Source organism: Aotus nancymaae, unplaced genomic scaffold (genome assembly GCF_030222135.1).
Source record: "Aotus nancymaae isolate 86718 unplaced genomic scaffold, 86718_ANA_hifiasm-v0.15.2.pri h1tg000057l, whole genome shotgun sequence".
In the NCBI taxonomy this organism is placed as follows: domain Eukaryota; kingdom Metazoa; phylum Chordata; class Mammalia; order Primates; family Aotidae; genus Aotus; species Aotus nancymaae.
Window position 1 is genome coordinate 46,260,609 of NW_026988471.1, and position 23,932 is coordinate 46,284,540.

The window sequence follows — 23,932 nt, forward strand, 5'->3', positions numbered from 1 at the left end:
TTTAAATACACTGTTAGGCAATTCCAGTCAACTCTTTTGAAAAAGACCTATTTATTTATTTTGAGACTGGATTATAAGACCGGCTAAGTTTTGTGTTTCTGGTAGAGATGGTGTTTTGTCATGTTTGCCAGACTTGTCTTGAACTCCTGGGTTCAAGTGATACACCTGCCTCAGCCTCCCAAAGCACTGGAATTACAGGCGTGAGCCACCATGCCCAACCAGTTTCAGTCAGCTCTTATAAAGAAAGCTTAGAAATGGTAGGGTTAAAGAGAGAACAGAATGTTGATTTGGTGGCTCATACCTGTATCCTAGCACTTTGGGAGGCTGAGACAGGTGAATTGCCTGAGCTCAGGAGTTTGATACCAGCCTGGGCAATACGGTAAAACCTTGACTGTACTAAAATACAAAAAATCAGCTTGGTGTGGCAGTGTGCACCTGTAGTCCCAGTTACTCCAGAGGCTGAGGCAGGAGAACCCGTTGGGTGGAGGTTGCAGTGAGCTGAGGCTGCGCCACTTCAGCAGAGCGAGAGTATCTTTGAAAAAAAAGAAAAAAATAATAATTTGATTTAAGTCTATGGGAATTTTAAGGGTCAACAGATCGCCAAAATGACTCAGCTGTATGCAGTTTAATACAATATTAATTTGCATGTTGACTGGAAAAATTGCATACAGTTGAGTCATTTTATTGAGTAAAATTGATAGGTATACTATGTTATGCCAACAATAACTGTGATATTTCTATAATTGTGATTTTAAATTGGCATTGTCATGGAAACAGCAGAGTAGTTGTTTTTTTCTTTAAGCTTCTTTTAGCCAGAAATGCAACTGAAACTGTAATTATTACTGAAATAGTATGCTGAATAGACTTGTGAAACTTAGCAATTGATTAGGCTTTTAATGATATCTGGACCAAAGGCTGAGGGGGCTGTGCTGTGTGCTATGTTTTTTTAGAAGCTTTTCATTTCTTTGCCATTTTACTTCTTTCGTAATGCTACTTTATTTCTGGGTTTTTGTTTTTTTGAGGTGGAGTTTTGCTCTTGTCACCCATGCTGGAATGCAATGGTGCCACCTTGTCTCACTGCAACCTCTGCCTCCCAGGTTCAAGCGATTCTCCTACCTCAGCCTCCCAAGTAGCTGGGATTACAGGCATGTGCCACCATGCTGGGCTAATATTTTGTATTTTTTGTAGAGACAGGGTTTCTCCATGTTGGTCAGCCTGGTCTCAAACTCCTGACATCTGGTGATCTGCCCACCTCGGCCTCCCAAAGTGCTGAGATTACAGGCATGAGTCACTGCCTCCAGCCTTGAGTGTCTTTTAAAACCAGTTAGGCTGAACTACAGGTGTCAGCAATCTTTATGGGCTTTGAAGAAATAAGACAAAAAGGCAAGAGATGTTTTAAGTCTAGAGTGTTCTGTTCTTACTCTACAGCACTTAGCAGAAGTGCATCTGTCCACCTCGTTTGTTCTTTAAAACAAAGCCCTATTGGTTGTCTCTTACCAAGTTTGCTTAATTCTTGGTTTTCCTTTGTAAGATGTGAAAGGAATGTGAAGAGCAAATAGGAAGTGTTACTATTGCTGTTTGAGAGAAAGCTGTTTTACAGTTTGTTGGCAAACAGAATTTGTAAAAGCACAACAGGAGTGTGCATTTGTGGCTTCTCATGTTTTATCATTGCTATATCTCATAATTTTTTTTTAAATAATTTAACTTTTTATTTGAAAAGTACTACTGGACCATGTTTTTGAAAAATCGAATAAGAAGATAAACATCCCTACTTCTACTTTACCTCCAGTCCCACTCCATGATGGTAATCACTATTAACAGTTTAGTTGTGTTCTTATTCTTCTAGGGTTTTTTTTTTCCTTTATGTGTACAGATATATAATTTTTTTTTCTTTTTTTTGAGATGGAGTTTCACTCTTTCGCCTAGGCTGGAATGTAGTGGCATGATCTCCACTCACTGCAACCTCCGTCTTCCAGTTTCAAGCGATCCTCCTGCCTCAGCCTCCTGAGTAGCTGGGATTTACAGGCACCTACCACCATGCCTGGCTAATTTTTGTATTTTTACTAGAAGCAGGGTTTCACCATGTTGACCAGTCTGGTCTCGAACTCCTGACCTCGGATCTGTTGAGATTCACTTAGGGTGGCAGCAAAATATTAAGGAAAATATTAGAGAAAGTTATAGATTTTAGTCTCAAACCTTTTGGAAGGCCTAAAGATTTTATTGAGGCATGCTGAAGGCAGCTGCCTCATTAACATTAGCACAGGGAAGAGATAGAGACTATCAAAAGTCTTCCCAGTTAAGTCTGTTAACCCCACATCCCTTTGTCTCTACTCTGTTTACTCATGTAAACTTTGTACTGGATGACCCTCTCGGGGCAATCAAAGGGGAATTACATGTTAATAGTGTTTACTCTAGGCCCAAAACCTAAAGCTTTTATCATTCATTAAACTATTCTTTCAATCATGTTAATTATCCACAAGTGTGTTAACTTAGAACCTCTGTTGTAAAATCTTGACTGAATAAATATGTGAATGGACAGAGGGTCTTGGTTGATTGGTTGCATTTTGCCCTCTGAAAGCAGCCAAGAGTTATCCCCAACCCACTTGTATCACTGTAATGGTGTGAGTGTGCATTCATTCATCCATCATTCAGTCAGGGTCTGCAGGCCAGACTTCCGCAGGTGGTGGTCGACATCTCAAGTCATCCACTCACCTCAGACTCTCAAAGTGCTGGGATTATAGGCGTGAGCCACCACACCTTGCTGATATATAAAATTTTTAAATATAGATAACACTTTAAAACAATATGGGATCATATTATAAATACAATTTGTATTCCTTCCCAACAGTATCTACAGTTTGTTTCCATTTCACTATATATTTATTTATAAATTTTTTATTTCTAAACATTTCTCTTGAGTAGGTGAGACATCATATAGTATAAAATTCAGTAGTAAAACTGTTTTTCAGAGGTACAAAATTGGCTGACTTTGCACAGACCCCTTTCAGTTCATAGGTAGGGATGCAGTCACCTCTTCAACCAAGGGGAGGAAAGGATGTGTGTGTTTGTGGGCTCTTCAACACTGTTGATTATTTATGATTTATTTTCTGGTCAATTTGAGAAGAAACAGTGATAAAATACTTGGAACAGGGAAGAAGCATGAGATTATTTTATCAGAAATATATTATCTGTGATTTTTTTTACCATTGACCTCAGAATTGCCCACAAGGATATGGGAGTTTTATGGAAAGAAGAGAAAAGGAAAGGTGAGGGTATAGGTCAGTCAGCATTAGACTTTGTCATTCTTTTCTTGCCCCTTTACACCTCCTTCCCTGCTTTATTAAGATAACTAAGAGATTTCTGTGATTGTTAGGAATCACACTTCTGTGTGCATAATAATCGCATGAGATTTCGTAGCTGGGCCCCACTCCCAGGGATTTATATTACTACCTCCAAGTGATTTTGATGCCAGTGATCCTTGGACCAGACTCTGTGAAGCCCAAGTAGATCCAGAGGCTTAGCTAGGAAAGCCCCCAAAATTTGCTTTATTGGATTGTTTAATTTGACTGCACCCACTCTTTCTTTTTTCAAATTTAGAATATATGCCACAAACATCTTTTCTGGAGCATTAGGCTTCCTAATTAATCTCGGTGTTTGTTTATAGCCCCATTGATGGGTTCATAATACAAATTTGGCAGCAAATTGTTTTCCCACTAATTTGGCATTTCCAGTAAAAAAACATGTATCTGTTGCTAGCTGCCTAGATGTTAGCTGGACATGGTTTAAGTTACTTTTCCCTTAAAAAGTGAGTTTTAATTCAAGTTTTTTAAGCCAGCAGTCTCAACCTGGGGCAGTTTTTCCCTCCAGGGGACATTCAGCAGTGTCTAGAGCTATTTCTGGTTGTCATATTGAGGAAGAGAGTGTATAGTGGGTAGAATCCAGGGATGCTGTTAAGCAAGCAAGGAACAGCCCCTTACAGCAAAGAATTACTTAGCTTAAAATGGCAGTGTTGCCAAGATGGAGAAATTGTACTTTAAATGTGTTTTTATATATGGCCATTATGTGTTTACTCTGGAGATAATATGTTTTTCCTTATATAACACGCTTGATAAATATTTTGGTAATACAGGAATTGTAAATGCTGGTGATGTCAGTAAATAGTTAAGAAATTTAGAAAGCGGATTTGTTTGCTTTCTATCCCTGTGTAATTTGAGGTTTAGTTTATTGTCACATCCTTTACAAACATTAGGAAGATGGTTGCTCATCTGTTAGCATTCTGAACCTTGAATCATCTGTAATGCCTGTGGCCTCCAGAAAAGCTTCTCTAAAACTTTGCCCTCTGAAAGCAGGGCGAAGTTTTAGAGGAGGTTTTCTGTGTAAAATATGTAGGAATATTTTCCCACCTTCAGGTAAACTGTTAGTTTACCTTTTGGCTTCAGCAATTTACCTTTCAGCTATTGATTCAGTAACACATCTCCAACATTGTTTTTCTTTTTTTTTTTTTTTGAGACGGAGTTTCGCTCTTGTTACCCAGTCTGGAGTGCAATGGCGCAGTCTCCGCTCACTGCAACCTCCGCCTCCTGGGTTCAAGCAATTCTTCTGCCTCAGCCTCCTGAGTAGCTGGGACTACAGGCATGCGCCAACATGCCTGGCTAATTTTTTTTTTGTATTTTTAGTAGAGACAGGGTTTCACCATGTTGACCAGGATGGTCTCGATCTTTTGACCTCGTGATCCACCCGCCTCGGCCTCCCAAAGTGCTGGGATTACAGGTGTGAGCTACCGGCCTCCAACATTGTTTTTCAAACTGCAAGGTGTGACCTAGTAGTGGGTTGTTAAATCAGTAGGTGACAAAGAGCATTTTTAAGTTAAATACAATAGAAAATAGTGTATCACGTAATGAGAGTAGGAATTGATTTGTGAAACCTATTTTAATTATAGATCTAGGTATGCATGTGCTGGATTGTGATGTAAAGACATTTCTTGCTGTGGTTACACTGAAAAAAAACGGAAAGTAACTGATTTCCAGTAACTTATAGAATCATTATGAACTATATGTTCTGTCATTCTTGAAACAAGCTGAGATTTTATTGACTTTGGGAAGCAATAAAATTAAAACAGTTTTTGACTTTGTACTGTCAAGAGGTAATTTTAGAAAGCATTCTAAAAATGAATAAGAAATAGACTAAGTATTGGATTTGGTGGCATTCTTGAACTGTAATTCTGTTTCATTAAACATCACTATTTACATGTGCAACAGTGTGTCAGTAACAACAGTGCCCCAGTAATGAAATTCTTTCTCCTATTTAAGGCATGTTCATTTGATGAAAGTCAAACAAAATTGGTTATATTATCAGCGTCTTATGATACTGCTTAACTAAACCTTAATTTGACTCTTAGCTAATCAGGAAATGCTTGCCTCACAGTCTTAAGAGAGCTTTCTACCTTCTAAAAAAGCTAATGTTTCAGAATAAATTTAAGCTTCTTCTTATTTTTTATTTATTTATTTTTAATGGAGTCTTGCTCTGTTGCCCAGGCTGGAGTACAGTGGGGCAGTCTTGACTCACTGTAACCTCCGCTTCCTGGGTTCAAGCAGTTCTTCTGCCTCAGCCTCCCGAAAACTTCTTCTTATTTTGTTTTTTTTTAATGGAGTCTTGCTCTGTTGCCCAGGCTGGAGTACAGTGGGGCGGTCTTGACTCACTGTAACCTCCACTTCCCGGGTTCAAGCAGTTCTTCTGCCTCAGCCTCCCGAGTAGCTGGGACTACAGGTGCACACTACCACACCTGGCTGATGTTTGTGTTTTTAGTTGAGACGGGGTTTCACCATATTAGCCAGACTGGTCTGGAACTCCTGATTTCGTGATCTGCTCGCCTTAGCCTCCCAAAGTGCTGGGATTACAGGCATGAGCCACTATACCCAGCCTTTTTGTATTTTTAGTAGAGACAGGGTTTCACCATGCTGACCAGGCTGGTCTCAAACTCCTGACACCGTGATCCGCCTGCCTCGGCCTCTCAAAGTGCTGGAATTATAGGCGTGAGTCACTGAGCCCGGCCTAGATTCAAGCTTCTTAAATGGAATTTTGAGCTCATTTACTTGAGATGTAGGTGCTTAGTTGACACATTTTAATTTTATACAAAAATATTTAAGGTTAATTCTAGTTAATTTATTTCAGATTGAATTTAGTGGAAGCTTTTGTAGAAGATGCAGAATTGAGGCAGACTTTACAAGAAGATTTACTTCGTCGATTCCCAGATCTTAACCGACTTGCCAAGAAGTTTCAAAGACAAGCAGCAAACTTACAGGATTGTTACCGACTCTATCAGGGTATAAATCAACTCCCTAATGTTATACAGGCTCTGGAAAAATATGAAGGTAACAGATAATTTCATTTTTTGTTTTCCTTCAACTCATACTTGGCTGCGTGCTGTTCTTACAAAGTTGATAGTGGTGATTTACTCTTAGAATACATTCAGATTTCTTTCTTTTTTTGTTTTTGAGATGGAGTCTCCCTCTGTTGCCCAGGCTGGAGCGCAGTGGTGCAATCTCAGCTTACTGCAACCTCTGCCTCCCGGGTTCAAGCAATTCTCCTGCCTCAGCCTCCTGAGTAGCTGGGATTACAGGTGTGCGCCACCATGCCCGGCTAATTTTTGTACTTTTAGTTTCACCATGTTGGCCAGGCTGGTCTCAAACTCCCAATCTCAGGTGATCTGCCCACCTCAACCTCCCAAAGTGCTGGGATTACAGGCATGAGCCACCGCACCCAGCCTCCCACCCATACTCCTTACTCTTTACTTCCTACTTCCTTACTTCCTTTTATTCTCTACTGGCTCTTTACCACTGCATATTTTTAGATACACACATCTGTTTAAAAAAAAAAGCACCCTTGTTCCTGGGTTCTCTTCCAATATCATCTATTAATATATCTCTCTCCCTCTTTCCATTCCCAGCTGGGTTTCTGAAAGCCTGTACTTTCCATCTTCCATTCATTTATCTGGCTTCCATCCCTGACCACAGTACTGAAGTGGAATTTGCTAGGTGACCTTTATTTTTTGCTAAATCCAGTGAATACGGTATAGTTCTTTTTTGAGACAGAGTCTCACTTTTGTCACCCAGGTTGGAGTGCAATGGCTTGATTTCAGCTCACTGCAGCCTCCACCTCCTGGGTTCAAGCAATTCTACCTCAGCCTCTCAAGCAGCTGGGATTACAGGCATGTGCCACCATTCCCGGCTAAGTTTGTATTTTTAGTAGAGACAGGGTTTTTCCACGTTGACCAGGCTGGTCTCAAACTCCCAACCTCAGGTGATCCGCCCACCTCAGCTTTGCAAAGTGCTGGGATCACAAGCATGAGCCACGATGCCCAGCCAAGCCTACAGCACCTGGTATTACTAAGAGGTCTTCGATCCAAGTACTAACCATGCCCGACCCTGCTCGGCTTTCAAGATCAGTAGCGCATTCAGGGTGGTATGGCCATAGACTTTTTTTTTCAGACGAAGTCTCTGTTGCCCAGGCTGGAGTGCAGTGGTGCAATCTTGGCTCACTGCAACCTCTGCCTTCTGGGTTCAAGTGATTCTTGTGCCTCAGCCTCTCATGCAGCTGGGACTACAGGCATGTGCCACCACACTCGGCTAATTTTTGTGTTTTTAGTAGAGAGAAAGTTTCACCATGTTGGCCAGGCTGATCTGGAACTCCTGACCTCAAGTGATCTGCCTGCCTGGGCCTTCCAAAGTGCTGGGATTACCAGCTTGAGCCACTGTGCCCGGATAAGCTCTTAAAGGCTTCCTGAAAGGAAAGTATTTGTAACTTTCATTTTTTTTGAGATGGAGTTTTACTCTGTGGCCCAGGGTAGGGTGTACTGGTATGATCTTGGCTCACTGCAACCTTTGCCTGCTGTTCAAGACATTCTTCTCCCTTAGCCTCCCGAGTACCTGGGATTACAGACTTTCGCCACCACATCTGGCTCATTTTTGTATTTTTAGTAGAGACAGGTTTCATTATGTTGGCTAGGCTGGGGATTTGTAACTTTCATCAGATATTTTAAAGCATATAAGTCTTCCCTGGTAGAGAGGGAAGAAACTAAAAACATGTGTTAAGTACTCTCCTTTCCCCCACAAAAGGTAAGAAGTACTGCTCTACACATTCCTTGGGTGATCTTTCTCACTCCCTGGGATAATTATGGCAATTAGGAATTAGTTGAAGAAGGTAGCTTGACTTCCTTCCTCAGCCTCGTTATATAGGCATAGTCTAATATACTTGGTGAAGTTTACAGCAAGTCAATAATTTCCTACTTTCTGGTGTTAGATTTAAGTTATATAGACTTGTTAGTGATCATAACATTATCTAAAATAAATGCTTCACGTTATAGATCTGGCAGCTGATGTGTAGTTCAGGTAATTGAAGTGGCTTCTGCCTGGAAAATGTTACAAGGGAAAATCTGTTTTCCATGTGTTGTGTTCAGAGCTATGCTCTCTTCTTTTACACAAAATGTTTGAGATTTTAGGTGTCCTCTGGTCATTGGGAACCAAAAGGACCTCTGTGACTTTTTTTTTTGTTTTTTTTTGTTCTGTCGCCCAGGCTGGAGTGCAGTGGCACAATCTCAGCTCACTGCAACCTCCGCCTCCCGGGTTCAAGCAATTCTGCTGTCTCAGCCTCCCAAGTAGCTGGGATTGCAGGTGTATACCACCTCACGCCGCTAATTTTTGTATTTAGAGATGAGGTTTCACCATGTTGGCCAGGATGATCTCAAACTCCTGACCTCAAGTGATCTGCCCGCCTCAGACTCCAAAAGTGTTGAGCTACTGAGCCCAGCTCATGCTACAGGCGTGAGCTAGTGAGCCCAGCCCAGTTTTTATTTATTTATTTATTTATTTTATTTTAAGGAAAACAGTGGCATTTTGCAGAGCTCAGTATAGCTCTTTAGCATACTGACTACAAGGAAAAAGTAGTAAGTGAGACTATGAAGAAAATAAACCAAATGTACTGTGTTTAAAAGCAAAATCATGTCTTAAAAGTTTTTCTTTTTCTTAATATATTCATATATTGCTAGAAATTGAGTATCCTCAACTACTATCTTGTGATTTTTTTGGTTTTTGATTAACTCTTTTTTTTGAGACAGAGTCTCGCTCTGTCACCAGACGCCAGGCTGGAATGCAGTGGCGCAATCTCGGCTCACTGCAACCTCCGCTTCCCATGTTCAAGCAATTCTGCCTCAGCCTCCCGAGTAGCTGGGATTACAGGCGCTTGCCACCATGCCCAGCTAATTTTTGTATTTTTAGTAGAGATGGGGTTTCACCATATTGGCCAGGATGGTCTCGATCTCTTGACTTCATGATCCACCCGCCTCAGTCTCCCAAAGTGCTGGGATTACAGGCGTGAGCCACTGCGCCCAGCGGTTTTTGATTAGCTCTTAAAGTTAATGTTAGTTTAATGTTATCCCTGAAGAACAAAAATAAAGTGAATTCAGAGACAGTAGAGGGCAGCAGCAGTTTAGAAAGTAGATTTGCATTGAGTGATTACAGCTCTTTTTAAATCTTTCTCCACTAAGAAATATCTAATTTCTGAAAAGGAATACTTGGCCTCCCATATTCCTTATGTCTCTTGAAACTGAAAATGCTGGGGCAAAACTTAAAATAACAATATTATACTCTTAGGGCAAATTTCTGATAGTGCTTAGAACACAATTTACTCAGGTAACTACTTTTGTTTTTTTTGGAGACAGGGTTCACTCTATCACCCAGGCTGGAGTGCTGGAGCCTCTACTTCCTGGGTTAGGCTCAAGTGATCCTCTCACCTCAGTCTCCCAAGTAGCTGGGACTACAGGCATGCGTGATCATGCCCAGCTAATTTTTAAAATTGTTTGTAAAGATGGGGGTTTCATCATGTTGCCAGGCTGGTGTCGAACTCCTGGGCTGAAGCAATCTGCCCACCTAAGCCTCCTGAAGTGCTAGGTTATAGGTGTGAACCACTGCTCCCAGCCTCAGATTTTTTTATTGGTGAATTTTAGTATAACAGCTATCATACTGACATGCATAACCCTTCCCTTTCCTGATACCCAGTTAATCATCTATTTCTGTTTAATACACCTTAAGTACCTCACATTTGTTGTTCTCCCTCCCATGGTCTATGCATCTTCCTCATTGAGCTCCATAGTCTTTGCTAGCTCATCTGATCATGTCATCAATTCAGAACACGTTACCTCTTCAGTTCAGAACACATTAATTGCTTCCCATAATCTACAGGCAAGGCCCCATTTCTTCATGTGGCTTGGCCATTGCTTCCCTGTTCAGCCTCTCCCACACTCCCTCACTTATACCCTCTTTCTCAGTATAGTACTGCCAGTCTCCAGACATGCCATGCTTTTATACATGTTTTCCTGTCTTTAATGTCCTTTACTACCTTGTCCAAATTTTTCCAAGATTGAACTCAAATGTCACCTTTTCTGTGAGCTTTTCTGTTCCTCTCATGCAGAGTAGAAGTGCTTATCTCCATTGCCTTTTGACCCTAAACAGTACATTAGTATAATCACATTTTTTACCTGATTGTGTGATTTCCTTCTAAATGGAAAATAAGAACATAAAAGTGATTTATTTGGGGTTTCTGGAAAGGGGGATGCTAAAAGGAATCTGTATTATCTAGCCTTTTAAAAAAAACTTTAGCCTATGAAGGCTACTATTTAAGGTTTGATTGGATTTTGTATGTTGGAAATGTTCTTTAAATCTCATATTCGTCAGTTTATTAAAGCAATATAAGTCCTTTGTAGATAATTATCATGCCATCCAGATGTAGTTATTATTGTTTTGATATATATTGTTTCAGTCTTTAAACCAAATTATACATGGTCAGTTCGGCTATAACACTTGTTTTGAAAACAGATTTGTTCCAGTGTGGTTGGTATATTAGGGAACAATTTGAGCATAATGTGAATTTTGAGTTTGCTTATGCACAGATTCCTAGGAAACACTAGGTGAATGCAGAAAAATGCATCCAGCTGAACCGAGCAGTGCAGAAATATGCAAAAATACACAGACACATACACATCCTCTTCAAATGTCTCCCTCATTTTCCTGTATGTGTTACGAACCATACCCATTCACATCTGGTGTTACAACTTTGCCACCCATTTCAGACAGTATTCCCTCAACCATTTCATAGTAACTCAAGAGCTGCAGCCCTTTAGAAGTCCACTCCACAAGCAAACCACAGACCTTTTGCAAGGTGCCTTATTTATTGTAATAGTTATGTATTTCTTAACCGTTTCACATGTGTAAAACTGTGCTACTACTTTTATGAGGTTCCTGTCTTTACTAATGTGTCACTGATGAAGTTTCTGAGAGTTGTGGCTTGAACTCCAATTTTCTCATAAGCACTGTTTTTTTGTATTTTTTTAAAATGGTCTCGCTGTGTTACCCAGGCTGGAGTGTAGTCTTGGCTCACTGCAGCCTTGGCCTCCCAATTTAAGCTATCCTCCACCTCAGCCTTCCAAGTAACTGGGACTGCAGGCACCAGCCATCATGCCTAGCTAAGTTTTATTTATATTTGTTGTAGAGACTGTTTTTCCATGTTGCCCAGGCTGGGTTGGAACTCCTGAGCTCAAGTAGTTAGCCCACCTTGGCCTCCCAAAGTGCTGAGATTACAGGTGTGCACCACCACACCTGGCCAGCTCTGGTTTTTACTGCATAGTGTTCTGATTTTTAGGAGTACATATGTTGCATTATATAGTAGAACTGGCTGTATGCAAAAGTCTAATAGAAAATATTGATAGGGTAATAGTATATATAGAACTAATTGTCAGTTGCCATAATTTAACTAATATTGTTTGACTTTTTACTTTTTTTTTTTTTTGAGATGGGACTTGCTATATTACCTAGGCTGGTCTTGAACTCCTGGTCTGAAGCAATCCTCTTGCCTCAACCTCCTAAGTATGTTTGACATTTTTTGATGTTTTGAATAGTAACAGTTACCTATTATAATTGATATTTAGCTAACATCTGTTGTTATTTTAACATTCCAGAAAATTATTTTGCAGAAACTCTAAAGGTCTATGTACTTCTCTGGTGTTTTGATTTTTTTTTTTTTCTTTTTCTGTGAGTAATTTTCTAAAACTGATTTCTAGGCCAGGCTATTTATTATTTTATTTTATAGACGGGGGTACATGTGCAGGTTTGTCACATGGATATATTGTGTAATGGTGAGGTTTGGGCTTCTATTGTGTCCATGAACATTGTACCCAATAGGTGGTAATTTTTCAATCCTCATCCCTCTCTCCCCCTCTGCCCTTTTGGAGTTCGCAGTATCTGTTAATTCTCTCTGTATGTCCATGTGTACCCATTGTTTAGAGACTCTTGTCTCAAAAATTAATAAAATAAAATAAAAAATATACCTTTCTAAATCCTAATGCCTGGCACTCTGGTCTAGGCTAGAATAATTTCTGTTTGTTTGTTTGCTTTTCGATAGGGTCTCACTCTTTCACCCAGGCTGGAGTGCAGTGGCATGATCATAGCTTACTGCAGCTTCAAAAGTCCTGGAGCAATTTCTCAAGCAATTGAGATTCTCCCACCTCAGCCTCCCAAGTAGCTAGGACAACAGCCACTTGACACTGTACCCTGCTATATAGTCATTTCTTACCTGAACTACTATCCGCATTCTGATGCTCTTGTTGCCCCTTGTCTTGTCTCCCTCGAATCCATTCTCTTTGCCTTAGCCAACTGTGTTTCTTGAACATAAATACAAATGTGTCACTAGCCTGTTGAAAACCCTGCAAAGGGTTTTCACTGCCTTTAGGATTAAAGACTGAGCTGGTTTAAAAGGCCTCTCATGAATTGTTGCCTCTGCCCACTTCTCTGTCTATTCTTTCCTTCCTAGTACTCATTGCCAGTGTTTCTTGCTTTTTTGACCCCACTCCACAATAAGAAATACATTTTCATTGTGACTTAGTGCATACCTATGGGTATATGGGTGTAACACTCATACTATATATATATGAACTGAAATAATCATATAATAAATTGTATAAAATTGAAATAGTAAACATCTTCTATTTTATTTCACTGAAAAATTCTAATAGCGCCATACTAAATTTATTTTTTGACCCATGGTGGACGAAGGCCCACAGTTTGAAAAAGCACTGTTGTGCGCATCAGTCCAAGTGAACTTAAACAGCATCCCCCAGCTCTCACACATACCACACACTTTCATCATCAGGCCTTTGTATGTGCTGTTCCTTTAGACTCAGACATCTGTCCCTTCTCTCTTGTCTGGTTTTGTTCTCATCTTTAGATTTCACCTTAGAAGTCATTTCTTTGAGTAAGCCTACTATGTCCTTAGATTTGGGTAAACTCTTTCCTTGGTCATGTGTTTCCAAAACATTATTTTCCTATCATCATACTTGACATCCTTTATAATTATTTGTTTAATGGCTTTGTCTCTTCTCCTTTGACCCCACTCATTACCGCAAGAGTAGCAGCCTATGCATTAAGGAATGAATATTCTAGGCCAATTTCTGGCGTGTATAACAGTGTAGGCATTTAATAACTTATTTTGGGAGAATAGGAAGATACTGCGTAATGTAGGAGAGTATGAGTGAACATACTAGAGAGGAAACTGAAAATTAAGCAATATAAGAATGGGAAACTACTTAGTTAAAGATGATGGTTGTGCCAGGAATTCCGGAAGCTTTGCCCTGCCATTGTAGAACTCCTGAAAGCTTGCGATGTTCCTTAGTTTACTTTAATCTCTGTACTGGTATAGGTATATTAGCAAAAATTAATTCATTGCTTACATCGTAACAAAGGACTACTATCCAGAGGTTGTTATAGAAAATAGGAGAAGCAGAAGCGGTTTGATAAACACGTGGTATACTCACCATGTCCCAGACATGGCTAGTTGCTGAGGACGTGACAGCATGATAGCAAGTAAAAACAAAGTCTTGCCTATGCCCTTGAAGAGTGTAAGGGGAAACAGACATATAGATAAGTACTCACACAAATTAAAATGTAGCTTTGATATTAATAGGTTCTGAGGTAGTATATTAAGAAAGTGCATTATTTTAGTTTTTTGGTAATGCACATGCTAAAGTAGTTTTCATTGGTATTTGCCAACAACAAGTTTAGCTTTTTTTTTTTTAATTTTTTGAGAAATTTTCTCACTCTGTCACCCAGGCTGAAGTGCAGTGGTGTAATCTTGGCTCACTACAACCTCTGCCTCACGAGCTTAAGTGACCCTCCTGCCTTAGCCTCCCAAGTGGCTGGGACTATAAGGGTGTGCCATCACACCTGGCTAATTTTTTTTGTATTTTTAGTAGAGACAGGGTTTCACCATGTTGGCCAGGCTGATCTCAAACTCCTGGCCTCAAGTAATCTGTCCAAAGTGCTTGGATTAACAGGTGTGAGCCACCGCACCTGGCCAAGTTAAGCTTTCTACATTCACTAAAGATGATGTCCTTAGTATTTCTTTCTGTGAATAAGTAGCATGGACATAGGCAAGGTGAAGAAAATGAAGTCCCAGAATTATAGTTGGCACACCAGTTAAGGTTTAGCTTTAGAAGCTGGCCTGGGCAGAAGTTTATCTCTTTTGTTGTTGTTGAGACAGGGTCTTGCTCTGTTGCCCAGGCTGGAGTGCAGTGGCATAATCTCAGCTCACTGCAGCCTCTGCCTCCCAGGTTCAAGTGATTTTTGTGCCTCAGATACCTGAGTAGCTAGGTTTAGAGGTGTGTGCCACCACACCTGGCTAATTTTTTTGTATTTTTAGTAGAGACAGGGTTTTGCCATGTTGGCCAGGCTGGTCTCAAACTCCTGACCTCAATTGATACACCTGCCTAGGATTCCCAGAGTGCTGTGATTATAGGCATGAGCCATGGTACCTGGCCAGAAGTGTCTCTCTCTCTTTCTTTTTTTCTCCACAGGGCAAGTTCTCCAGGTGTGTATGTTAGTGAACCATTTACTCTTTTTTTTTTTTTTTTTTAATTCCCCTTGAGATGGGGTCTTGCCATGTTGTCCAGGCTGGTTTTAAACTCCAGGGATCAGGTGATCCTCCTGCCTCGGCCTCCCAAAGTGCTAGGATTTCAGGTATGAGTTACCATGCCTGACCTCAACCACTTACTCTTTTTTTTTATCTTTTCTTTTCTTTTCTTTTCTTTTTTTTTTTTTTTGAGATGGAGTCTTGCTCTGTCACCCAGTCTGGAGTACAGTAGCATGATCTCAACTCACTGCGACCTCTGCCTTTCGGGTTTAAGCAGTTCTCTGCCTCCCAAGTAGTTGGGATTATAGGCACGTGCCACCACGCCTGGCTAATTTTTGTATTTTTAGTAGAGATGGGGTTTCACCATCTTGGCCAGGCTGATCTTGAACTCCTGACCTTGTGAGCCACATACCTCAGCCTCCCAAAGTGCTGGTATTACAGATGTGAGTCACCTCAATCGGCCTTTTTTTTTAAATAAGAGTCTGGCTCTGTTGCCCAGGCTGGAGTGCAATGATGCAATTTTGACTCACTGCAACCTCTGCCTCCTGGGTTCAACTGATTTTCCTCCTGAGTAGCTGAGATTACAGGTGCCCACTCCCACGCTTGGCTAATTATGGTTTTTTGTTTTGTTTTGTGTGGTTTTTTTTTTTTGAAGGAGGGGGATCAGAGTCTCGCTCTTATTGCCCAGGCTGGAGTGTAGTGGTGTGATCTTGGCTCCACAACCTCTGCCTCCTGGGTCAAGTGATTCTCCTGCCTCAGCCTCCCTGAGGATGGGATTATAGGCATGCACCACCATGCCCAGCTAATTTTGTATTTTTAGTAGAGACAGAGTTTCCCCATGTTGGTCAGGGTGATCTCAAACTCCTGACATCAGGTGATCTGCCCGCCTTGGCCTCCCTACGTGCTGAGATTATAGGCATGAACCACCGCGCCCAGCCAGTTTTTGTATTTTTCATAAAGATGGAGTTTTACCATCTTAGCCAGGCTTGTCTGAAACTGCTGACCTCAAGGGATTCCCTCCTCCTCGGCCTCCCAAAGTGTTGGGATTATAGGCATGAGCCACCACACTGTGCCCTAAACCTCATTTTTTTTTATACAGAGTCTTGCTCTGTCACCCAGGATGGAGTGTAGTGGCACGGTCTCAGTTCACTGCAACTTCTGCCTCCTGGGTTCAAGTGAGTCTTCTCCCTCAGCCTCTTGAGTAGCTGGGATTACAGGCATGCGTCACCATGCCTGGCTAAATTTTTGTATTTTTAGTAGAGATGGGGTGTCACTATATTGTTCAGCCTGGTCTCAAACTCCTGACCTCAAGCAATCCACCCGCCTCGGCCTCCCAAAGTACTGGGATTACAGGTGTGAGCCATGACACCCAGCCTAAACCACTTATTTTTGATGGACTTTCAATTTATCCTGATATTTTTTACATTTTATAGTAACTGATGATTTAATAGTGATTAGCTTATATTTAAGGTTGTTACAGAAATGTTAATACTTATGGTTATTTATTTATTTTTTTGAGACGGAGTCTCACTGTCGCCCAGGCTGGAGTGTAGTAGCATGATCTGGGCTCACAGCAGCCTCTGACCCCCAGGTTCAAGCCATCCTCCTGCCTCAGCCTCCCGAGTAGCTGGAATTACGGGCATGCGCTACCATGCTCAGCTAATTTTGTATTTTTAGTTCGCCAGGCTGGTCTCAAACTCCTGACCTCAGATAATCCACTTACCTCAGCCTCCTAAAGTGCTGGGATTATAGGCGTGAGCCACCTTGCATGGCCAATACTTAGACTTACTGACTTAAGCATTGCAGTAGTTCATGAGGTGCACAGTTGTGTTCTTGAAAATGAAATCTTCAGGAAGTTTTAAGTAAATCTTGCTGACAGTCAGGAGTTCCTAACAAAAGTTGTTTAATGACTTGATTATTTGGACATTTCTCATTTTGATGCATTTAAGAAGCTAACATTATTTCCCTGTGTGATCTTTGAGATTTTTACTAAATAAATGTTGTATATATCAAAGCTAATGACCAATGATTGATTACCTTATTAGTCCCTTGTTCCCTTCCTTCATAAAGTCATTCATTCAACAAATAACTTATCAACTGGCTACTTTGTGCCAAACATTTTTTAGAAGTTTTAAGGGTAGATATGATAGAGGAAGTCCCTGTTTTGTGGAGGTTCCATAATAGTGAAAGAGTAGAGGGAGGGAGACAATAGGGAAATAAATGGACAAGAATTTAAAGTAGCATTAGGTACAATAAAGAAAGCATAATGTATTGGTATGATTGAGTGATTCGGCAAGGATCCAGGGAGACAGTAGATCCTGTGGTCAAAGAAGGCCTCTTTAAGGAATTGCTATCTAAGGTGAGACTTGAACCATAAAACAGAGCCAGCTGTTAAGAATTAGAGGGGAAGCCAGGTGTAGTGGCTCATGCCTGTAATCTCAGCACTTTGGGAGGCTGAGGCGGGCGGATCACTTGAGATCAGGAGTTCGAGACCAGCTTGGCCAACATGGTGAATCCCCATCTCTGCTAAAAATGCAAAACTTAGCTGGGTGTGGTGGCATGTACCTGTAATCCCAGCTACTCAGGAGGCTGAGGCTCAAGAATCGATTGAACATGGGAGGCAGAGGCTGCAGTGAGCTGAGATCACACCGCTGTACTCCAGCCTGGGTGACAGCAAGACCTTGTCTCAAAAAAAAAGGAATTGGAGGGGAGAGAGAGGAAGGAGTCTGGGCATGGTGGCTCATGCCTGTAATTCCAGCACTTTGGGAGGTGGAGGCAGGCAGATCGCTTGAGCCAGGAGTTTGATACCAACCTGGGCAACATGGCAAAATCTCGTCTCTACAAAAAATACAAAAATTAGCCAGGTATGGTGAAATGCTTTTGTAGTCCAGCTACTGAGGATGTTGAGGTTGGAGGATTGCCTGAGCCTGGGAGGTTGAGGCTGTAGTGAGCCGTGATTATGCCGCTGCACTCTATGTGGAGTGTCAGAGTGAGACCTCATCTTAAAAAAAAAAAAAAAAAAGAATGAGGGAGAAGGGGAGGCTAGTGGGATCAGCCAGTGCAAGGACATAAGGCTAATGTGGGTTTACCTTGTTGAAGGAGTGAAGGAAAGCTGAAGTGGTCAAGCATAGAGGTAGAGAATTACGACAGGTTGGTAGGAGTTGAGGCCAGAGGCCTGTCTGAGATTTTTAACTTTTTCTTGCGTTGTAGACCTTCTTGGCTTCTGAAGAAGTCCATGAACCCCTTAGAATAGTGTTTTTAAATACATAAAATAAAACACATAGAGTTACAAAGGAAACCAATTCTATTGAAATATATTTATCAAAATATGAAACAAATACTTAATGTAAGAATGTCCTTTTTGTTAATGCACTGAAAAATACCTGACAGCCTATTTTAATTCCGAAGTAAGAGTGAGGTTAAATGATGCTTTAAGATATCTCAAAACTGGCCGAGGGCCGTGGCTCATGCCTGTAATTTCATTACTTTGGGAGGCTGAGGTGGGTGGATTACAAGGTCAGGAGTTCAAGACCAGCCTGGGCAGGATGATGAAACCCCATCTCTACTAAAAATACAAAAAAATTAGCCAGGCATCGTGGTGGGCACTTGTAATTCCAGCTACTCAGGAGGCTGAGACAGAGAATTGCTTGAACTGGGGAGGTGGAGGTTGCAGTGAGCCAAGATTGCGCCACTGTACTCCAGCCTGGACGACAGAGCGAGACTCTGTCTCAAAAAAAAAAGAAAACTCAGAAAAGAAAAAAAAAAATCTTGATTTTTCTTGATGTGAAAATATAGCTGGTGTTTTAATTGGTAACAAAGACACAACAAGTACTGGTAATACTGCCATGGCTTACTGCTTACATTCATAATGAAAGCAAATGCTAAATTTCAGCTAGAGGCTAGAGAAAATAAAACTGGAATTTGCTTCTGTGTTTATGTGCTACTACAAATTCCAGGAGTCCTTTTGTTAAGACCTCAGAATAACTTGTGTAGGGCTTTCTAGCCTGTGATCACTAGTGGAGAATGTAGCTTTTCAAAATCTAGTTGGAAATTGGCAACTGGGGTTCAGTACAAGTTACAAGGAAGGGAAGGAATTTAAGATGCTAGTGAAAACTTGCAGGATAAGGGAACAGGTGAACTTACAAGGAAGTTTGTAAACTGAGAAGGGCTGCAGCAAAGTGGGCTCATGTGGTTGAGGAGCTAGAGGACATGTTAAGGGTGACATAGTCTGTGAAGTTTGTACAGATATTTATGCAGTATGTATTCTTGGAAAACCTTCAGTCATGTGCTAGAAAAATAACAGCTCATGGAAAAAACAGGGTTGAGGCAGACCTGAAAATAAATGAATTTTTAAAAACCACTACTGTGACATGGTAAAAGCCCCATAAACTGCATACCTCGACCATACCTTGGCTTTCTGTTGAAACTGCTCTCTGTAACCCTAATGTGACAGGCAAGCAGTCCAAACCTATGCCATCTTGGCCCCTGCGACTTGTAATAAGTAACTAAGGCCTGTAATTTCCACCCTACTCAGACAGTGTATAAACTAACGCTTATCTTGACTTCTGTAAACCACTTAAGTAACAATCGGAATGTCCAAAGTCTCCTGGCCCTAGGAATGTCCGAAGCCCCTCATCCTCACCCCGGCCCAGGAGGTGGTTTACGGGCATAAAAGGTCTTGACATGCTCCTTTCGGGGCCACGGGTTGGAGAGACGTGAGTCCTCTGTGGCTGCCAGCAATAAAGACCCTGCAATTTGACATACTTTTGTCTTGATGTTGATTTTCTGTGCTCGCTCTGGTACAACACTACTAACAAAAGCATAACAGAGTATAATAAAAACTGTGGCCTTCCTGGCATTTGCTCCCAAGCACCAGCATCAGCTGACTCTTTGAAGCCTTATATCTGTGGCTCTTGTTTTCTCCTTTGAGATGTAGATCCTTGTGTGAATTTGCTTCTAATAGGGGCTAGTTTTATCAAAATTAAAAATTTGAACCAGGGTATGGAATTCAATCATTTTTTTTTCTTTTTCAAAAATACTGGCAAATGTTTTGTATCCTTGAGCTTTCCCGTGTGTCTTAACATAGTGAGTAGAAAGCACAGTGGCTGTTAAGTGACTCTGAGGTCTTCATTGTTAAGGCTTATTCTTTTAATTGTGTGAGAGCTTAATCTTGATCCCTTTAAAATAATGGGCTGGGAAAAAAAATCATTCATAAACCAATGCCACCTCTGAATTTTGCTGCCACGATTCGCCTGTTTACCAATAGCGCATGAGCTAATTTGGAATAAAGACCCAGGCATTGTAGCACAACAGACATTATGTGGGCAAAGTGTTGTTTATATTCTGTCTAAGTAGTGCTTCACATGTATGTACTATTTTCTAAATATGTGTAGATGATGTTGCGATTAATAATAAAATATGAATTCTTGAAACAATTTTGCTGACTTCATAGTAGCTTTTCATCGTTTTCTCAATAGCTACTAAAATTTCTAGAGAAGTTTGGGAACAATTGTTTTGGAACGAAATGCAGTGTGTATTAGAGATCACTTGCAGAATTCTTCGAAGGGAATTTATTGGTGATTACCAAAAAAAAAAAAATCCTTGCGTTATACCCATAGAAATACAGAGTAACTGTTGTTGAGCTTCTGTTAAGTATTAAGAACTATACAAGTATTGTGTATAGTTATTTCATTTCTTATTTTCTGGTAGCTATTTTTATTATTCCGTTGTACAAAAAGGGAAAAGGAGGCTCCAAAGTAACATGCTCCAGGTAACAGAGTCAGTAGGTAGCAGAGCTGGGATTGCTACCCAGGTCTCTAATCCTGCTTGCTTTTTCACACTATGTACTCCGTTTCTTCATTTACCCCTTCAACATGATTCTCCAACATGTAATCTTTTTTTTTTTCCCCGAGATTGAGTCTCGCTCTGTTTCCCAGGCTGGAGGGCAGTGGTATGATCTTGGCTCACTGCAACCTACACCTTCTGAGTTCAAGCGATTCTCCTGCCTCAGCCTCCCAAGTAGCTGTGATTACAAGTGCGTGCTACCACACCTGGCTAATTTTTAAATTTTTAGCAGTGATGAGGTTTCACCTTGTTAGCCAGGGTGGTCTCAAACTTCTGACCTCAAGTGATCTGCCTGCCTCAGCCTCTCAAAGTGCTGGATTACAGGCATAAGCCATCACGCCCAGCCTAGAGGTATTATTTTAATGACTTTGACTTTGGGTTATTAAATCTATAAGAAATAAAATTCATTTAGTCATAATTAATGTCATGTTTCTACATCTGTATTACTTATTGGGTTTATAGACAAGCAGGGGGGTAATGTATTATTCATAGGAAGCTTTGAGTGCTAGATCATCTCCCTTTCTATAAAATAAATTGAGTACTAAACAATTTCACCTGAGTAAATAGTAACTTTGGAGACCTGTACTATTTGTACCTTTTGGATCAAACGATGCTTGTTTATCTCAGTCAGATTTTCATGATTTGTATTTTTAAAACTGATACCTTTTTATTTGTTTTACTACTTTCTTTTAGGAAAACACCAGAAATTGTTATTGGCAGTTTTTGTGACTCCTCTTACTGATCTTCGTTCTGATTTCTCCAAGTTTCAGGAAATGATTGAAACAACTTTAGATATGGATCAGGTATGCAATATACTTTTTAATTTAAGCTATAGAGTATTTTTGAAAAGGAAAGGCTACAGTAAGAAAGTTTTTAGATTTTTCTTTTTAGTATATCTAATTGTAGCATCTTTGTAGACAGTGGATGTAAGATTAAGTGACAGATGGAAAAAGGATTTTTTTTTTTTTGGTTTAAAAAAGTTTATCAGTAAATATTCTAACTGTTAAAATAATTTCATAGGATTGGATTACATCATTTTGAATTATTGAGTTATAATTCATTTCAAAGTTAGATGAACATTAAAATTGTTTCCCTTAGACCAGATAGCCTTAAATTAATGCTGAGTAGAAATCTTGAAAATATGTGTTAAATGGGCATATGAGAGACTAGATAACGTGTAAATCCTAGTGCTTTCGGAGGCCAAGGCGGGCGGATCACTTGATGCCAGGAATGCAAGATCAGCCTGGCCAATGTGGTGAAACCCCATCTCTAATAAAAATACAAAAAATTAACCAAACATGGTGGCACACACCTGTAGTCCCAGCTACTCGGGAGGCTGAAGCAGAAGAATACTTGAACCTGAGAAGCAGAGATCATGCCACTGCACTCCTGCCTGGGTGACAGAGAGAGACTCCATCTCAAATAACAATAATAATGTGTAAATAGATCAAAGCAAATCCACAGACACCGTAAGGAAAAATCCTGAAGTGCTTTAGGATGGCAGGGACACTCCCCTTAATTTTTTTTTTTTTTTTTTTTTTTTTTGAGATGGAGTCTCTGTTGCCTAGGCTGGAGTGCAGTGGCCAATCTTGGCTCACTGCAACCTCCACCTCCTGCGATTCTCCTATCTCAGCCTCCCAAGTAACTGGGACTACAGGCACGTGCCACCATGCTTGGTCAATTTTTGTATTTTTTTTTTGGAAAAAGGATTTTTTAAAAAAATAACTATTTCAGCAGATGAAATAAAGATTAGCAGAGGAAATGAATATTGTGCATAATTGTCCTGGTTAAAGACAGTCTCATAAATGAACAGTTTCGTAAATGCAACTGTTATATTTTTAAAGAGAAGGAAAATTATAGTCACTGGAAGAGGAAGGAGAAGTTAGAGGTAAACATAGGACACACAAGAAAACTTTCATTTTGTTTCTTGCTTTTCTTTTGAGACAGGGTCTCCTTCTGTTGCCCAGGCTTAAGTGCAGTGACACTATCATAGTTCACTAGCCCTTCAAACTCCTGGGTTCAAGTAATCCTCCTGCCTTAGCCTTAGTAGCTGTAAATACAGGTTATCACACCTGGCTAATTTTTAAAAAATATTTTAGTTGAGGTAAGCTCTCGTCATGTTGCCTAGGCTGGTCTCAAAATTCTGGCCTCAAGCGATGCTCTGGCCTCAGTCTCGGCCTCCCAAAATGCTTGGATTTCATATACAAGCCACCGTTCTGGGCCACTTTTATTTCTTTTCCATGTAGAGAGTTCTTTGCAGGAGGAGGTTAGAATATGTGTGCATCTCCTAAATAGTTCTCGAATATAACTAAAAAGTTAAGCAGGACTCTACTGTTTACTTCTAAAAGTTCTTGTTAATTGAGAACATTTAGGGTTTAAGTGATCTATAGCTCATGTCTTTAACAATTTTGAGCGATAATTTATATATACAGTGAGAATCGTTTCTGAAATAATTGAAATATCCTTACATGAAAGTGAATTTTAAAGCACAGTTTATGAAATGGTAATGTTTTGTTTTATTTTTATCTTAAAAACTTGTTTATATGAACAATTTACTGTGGTAAGCTCATTGAATATAGTGCTTTTAAGTTGCAAGACTTTAAATATCATATTTTGAAATTTTTCTAAGTTAAATTCCCTGCAGAGAATGTATGCTCACTATTCATATTAAGATAACAGTTTGGCTTGCCAATTGTTAGATTCTTTGCATTTTTTTTTTTTTTTTTTAATGAGACTATTTTATCCTGTCTCCCAGGCTGGAGTGTGGTCGTGCGATCATGGCTCACTGCAGACTTGAATCTGGGCTCAAGTGATTCTCCCACTTCAGCTTCCCAAGTAATTGGAACCATAGATTTGTACCACCACAGCCAGCTAATTTTTAAATTATTTGTAGAGATATGAGGTATTGCTTGTTGTCTAGGCTGGTCTCAAACTTCTGGGCTCAAGCACTGCTCCTGCCTCAGCCTCCCAAACTGCTGAGATTATAGATGTGAGCCACTGCTCCTGGCTGCATTTTTCTTTTCTTCTTATTTTTTCCTTTTTTTTTTTTGAGATGGAATTTCACTCTTGTCGCCCAGGCTGGAGTGCAGTAATAGCTCAATCTCAGCTCACTGCAACCTCCGCTTCCCAGATTCAA

The 23,932-nt window shown here is 40.4% G+C and overlaps 1 protein-coding gene across 2 annotated transcripts in view; it reads left to right on the top strand.

Annotated features, from left to right (window-relative positions):
• Positions 1–23,932, top strand: part of MSH2 (mutS homolog 2) — a 116,515-nt gene that overhangs the window by 29,018 nt on the left and 63,565 nt on the right. For both annotated transcript variants that reach the window (XM_064364056.1, XM_064364055.1), the window contains exons 7-8: positions 6,172–6,371; positions 21,490–21,599. In XM_064364056.1, the coding sequence (XP_064220126.1) occupies positions 6,172–6,371; positions 21,490–21,599 (310 nt within the window). The remainder of the gene's footprint in view (positions 1–6,171; positions 6,372–21,489; positions 21,600–23,932) is intronic.